Below are 3,738 nucleotides of genomic sequence, written 5' to 3'. Positions count from 1 at the left end.
CCACATCAAGAAACGCGGGATGTATTAGGAAATACATCGTGCGAGGACTTAGACCTCCATGGTCTGTCTGTCACTCATATAATAATAATTATTATTATTGATATTACTACAATTTTATTTATTTTTTCTCTTCCTCCATTTCTTAAATTAACTTTTCTTTCTCCATTAGAAGTCAATTATTTATCTTATTAAATATATAAATGTATTGTTTTTGTAATTAAATTTTCTTTTTCTCTTTTCTTAAGAATTATTAATTTTATCTATTTATTTTTTTTATTTATAGCATTGTAAATTAGTTAGGGGTCTCTTTTGCACAAAACTATACCCCCATAATCAATTATTACAAAAAAAAGATGTCATTGTTATATTAAACATGTCAGGCCTACTAGGCCGATCTGGTATTAAATAAAAATATATGATGAACTTTTATGAAATTCTCAAGACCATACATTAGAAATTAAGTGCATGAAATTCTACTGGTTATTTCTGAAAATTATTCATTCATCACTAATACGAGGGCTGTCCAGAAAGTAACAGACGTTTTGCAATAAACAATTCAAAAATTAAAAAAATCAAAGTTTATTATATACATTTGAAAGGTAAACTCTTAAGCTATTTTTCTACATAATCGCTATTCAAATTGAGACATTTATCATACCGTGGCACAAGTTTTTCAATACCCTCTCTGTAGAAAATCCCGCCACTTTTGAAGTGCGGTCTGTGATTCGGTTTTTGTTGGCTCGAAAGAACAGGACAATTGAAATTTATCGTCAGCTTTGTGATGTTTACGGGCAGGGGATAATGAGTGAAAGCCGAGTGAGGCAATGGTGCATTGATTTTAAAAATGGCCATACCAGTGTTAACGACGAGGACCGCAGTGATAGATCTAGCCTTGTGACTGATGACCTGGCAATGCAAATCAATGACAAAATTCTTGAAAACTGTTGTTTCACGATTATAGAACTGTCGGAACATTTTCCCCAAATTTCATGGAGTTTGGAGCATCAAATTGTGGTGGAGAAGCTTGGTTACCACAAATTTTGTGCTCGGTGGGTTCCGAAAATTCTAATGGAAGACCATAAGAAACAGAGACTGGCTACGGCACTGACCTTTCTCCAAGAATATAGCACAAATGGTAATGCAGTTCTTGATCGTATCGTAACTGGGAACGATACTTGGGTGAAGCATGTCAACTGTGAAACAAAATAGTAGTCGATGGAATGGGTGCACACACATTCTCCTAAGAAACCACGACAGTGTTTGCAAACGCTGTCAGCAAGAAACATCATGGCAACTGTGTTTTGAGACTGATGCACCTCAATGATTGATAAATTCAATTGGCCTGTTGTTTCGAGCCAACAAAAATCGAATCACACACCGTACTTCACAAGTGGCAAGATTTTCTACAGATAGAATATTGAAAAACTTGTGCCACAGTATGATTAATGTCTCAATTTGAATGACGATTATGTAGAAAAATAGCTTAAGAGTGTACCTTTCAAATGTATACAATAAATTTTCAAGTTTTTCAATTTGTGAATTGTTTATTTCAAAACGTCTGTTACTTTCTGGACAGCCCTCGTACATTTATAGTTTTAATTAATCTTATGGTTTTATCATATTTCTTTATTTCTTAATATTTATGTATATTTTTAACTTATCAAAATATAGTTTTCTTTTAACTAATTCTTAATTTCTTTTTATCATATTTATGTATTTTTAACCAATTGTTTTTTATGAATTTATTTTATTGTCTCCATATTTATAAATTTCTAGATTTATTATATATTGTCAATATTACTTCCGAATGAATCCTCTATGCAGGTGTATTGGTTTCATTATCTGTTTATAAATTGTTGAAGAATACAAAAGATGAGTTCAGATCAACAGAAGTACAAAAGATTTGAGGTAGGACAAACAGGAAGGGTTCTGATATCGAGAGGCCACAGTGATGTCTGTGGCTGTTGCTGGAGGTGGCAAAAAAAGTTTGTCAAGGTTGAGTGGCAAAATGAAAAAGATGCAGTACTGGGCAGAACATTATCAATTGAGAATTCCAGGGAGGCAAACAACAACAACTAAGGGGCTTACTTAATAATCAAAGGAATAATGAAGACAGAGAGGATGAGAGAGACTGTGTCAAATTAGAAATAACTAAATGGTCAGCTGCCTTCCATAATTTCATATAGGGAAAAATTTCAACTTGAGGGATTTTGACAAATTAGTAGGCGATTTCTTATATTTTCTTATAATTATTAATGTCGAATTGTCTGGCCCACAGCATCCTACCATTAAATTCTATAAAAAAAAGAATAAAACCGACATGGGTGCTGGAAAAGTATTGAATCTGCATAGCTAATAAGGCAGGCAGGAGCAGTACCAGGATGAAATGGCACAATTCAACTACTATAACAGGAGGAAAAAAGTAGTCCAAAACATTATGAATGTCAACGCTTCCAAGCAGTACCAATTAAAGGTGTCCAAATCGAAAGCTCCTTCAGAAGCCTCTTTGAAAAATAGCTTACGGTGGTTATGCACCAGAACTTCTATTTAGGGTGCACAATATTGGTCTGTAAGGGAAAATCAGATTCAAACAATATTTCCTCCTGGAGACCAATAATGCCATTGTGCACCAAATCATTGAGAAGGTTCTGGATTATGATTTAAGAAAGCAGATAACCTTCAGCAAAAATCAAAGGGGCTTCATCAAAGGTCAACCTCAAAAACATGCATCATAAACATGGCGGCTCTCCTAAACACCAATAAAAATAAAAATTAGTGAAGGAAACCACTCGACTAGCCAGATCACAGTACTGCGAGGAGTATCTCAAAGGGTGGGCTCTTGCCGCCTTTGCTGTTTAATTTGACCATTGATGATTTATACCACAAGCTCTATGATCAGGATTTTTCGGATATAACTTAAGAAGTGATCATGAGTGTGGTCCTCACAGGGTTCGCAGGCGATCAGGTTGTCATGGTTTATAACAAAGGTTATGTGATAAAAATTATAAATAGTGTCCAAAGGCTACTCGTGCAGGTTGGTCTGGCTATGTATCCTCAGAAAAATGTGGGTATTATTATAAACAAAGGATAGTTGCAGTCAATGAAGCTCTCCCTTTAGAATGGAGATGTCATCCAAACTGCAAAAGCTGACAACACCATAAAATATCAAAAATGTAATTTCTTGGGAGAGCATATATTTAATGAGGAGGCATTGACGAAATTGAATAGTAACATCGAGAAACTACTGACCTCATACTTGCGAAAGCCAGAGCAAAAGATCAACAATGTCAATCAATATCTGTTCCTGGGCCTTATTTACCCTCTCCAGACTGGTATACTTAAATTTAAATACCCTTACAAAGATACATCATGCAATTTTGGAGGGTATTGATACCAATATCTACAGGAGTATCAAGGGCATCATCTCCCTGCTAACATGTATTATACATTATGTTATATTCTAAGGAGGTATTGAGGACTAGGTCTGATGGCCAATGGAAGGCTTCTCTGCAGCATTGGGCCATTGCACAGTGACTATCAAATGTTCTGGGTACCTTTCTCTAGTCTACATACAATTACAAAGCAGAAACTTTGGAGAGAGAGAAAGAGAGAGAGAGAGAGAGAGAGAGAGAGAGAGAGAGAGAGAGAGAGAGAGAGAGATCTGGACAAATGGTCTAAGCTTCTAATTCATTACAAAAGACTGATCTACATACTGTAATCTGGACATACGGAGTTGAG

The 3,738-nt window shown here is 35.2% G+C and overlaps 1 protein-coding gene across 1 annotated transcript; it reads left to right on the top strand.

Moving 5' to 3' along the window:
• Positions 1-801: 801 nt before the first annotated feature.
• Positions 802-1,209, top strand: LOC136796533 (histone-lysine N-methyltransferase SETMAR-like). Its single transcript, XM_067050502.1, has one exon. The coding sequence runs from the start codon at positions 802-804 to the stop codon at positions 1,207-1,209; it is 408 nt and encodes a 135-aa protein (XP_066906603.1).
• Positions 1,210-3,738: the final 2,529 nt, after the last annotated feature.

Source organism: Halyomorpha halys, unplaced genomic scaffold (assembly GCF_000696795.3).
Source record: "Halyomorpha halys isolate HHAL.00 unplaced genomic scaffold, Hhal_1.1 Scaffold11708.1, whole genome shotgun sequence".
Classification (NCBI taxonomy): domain Eukaryota; kingdom Metazoa; phylum Arthropoda; class Insecta; order Hemiptera; family Pentatomidae; genus Halyomorpha; species Halyomorpha halys.
This window is presented reverse-complemented; position numbering and strand designations above follow the sequence as displayed.

What these genes read in the sequence shown, in the direction of transcription:
- LOC136796533 (XM_067050502.1), top strand. Translation starts at nt 802, where the DNA reads ATGAGTGAAAGCCGAGTGAGGCAATGGTGCATTGATTTTAAAAATGGC.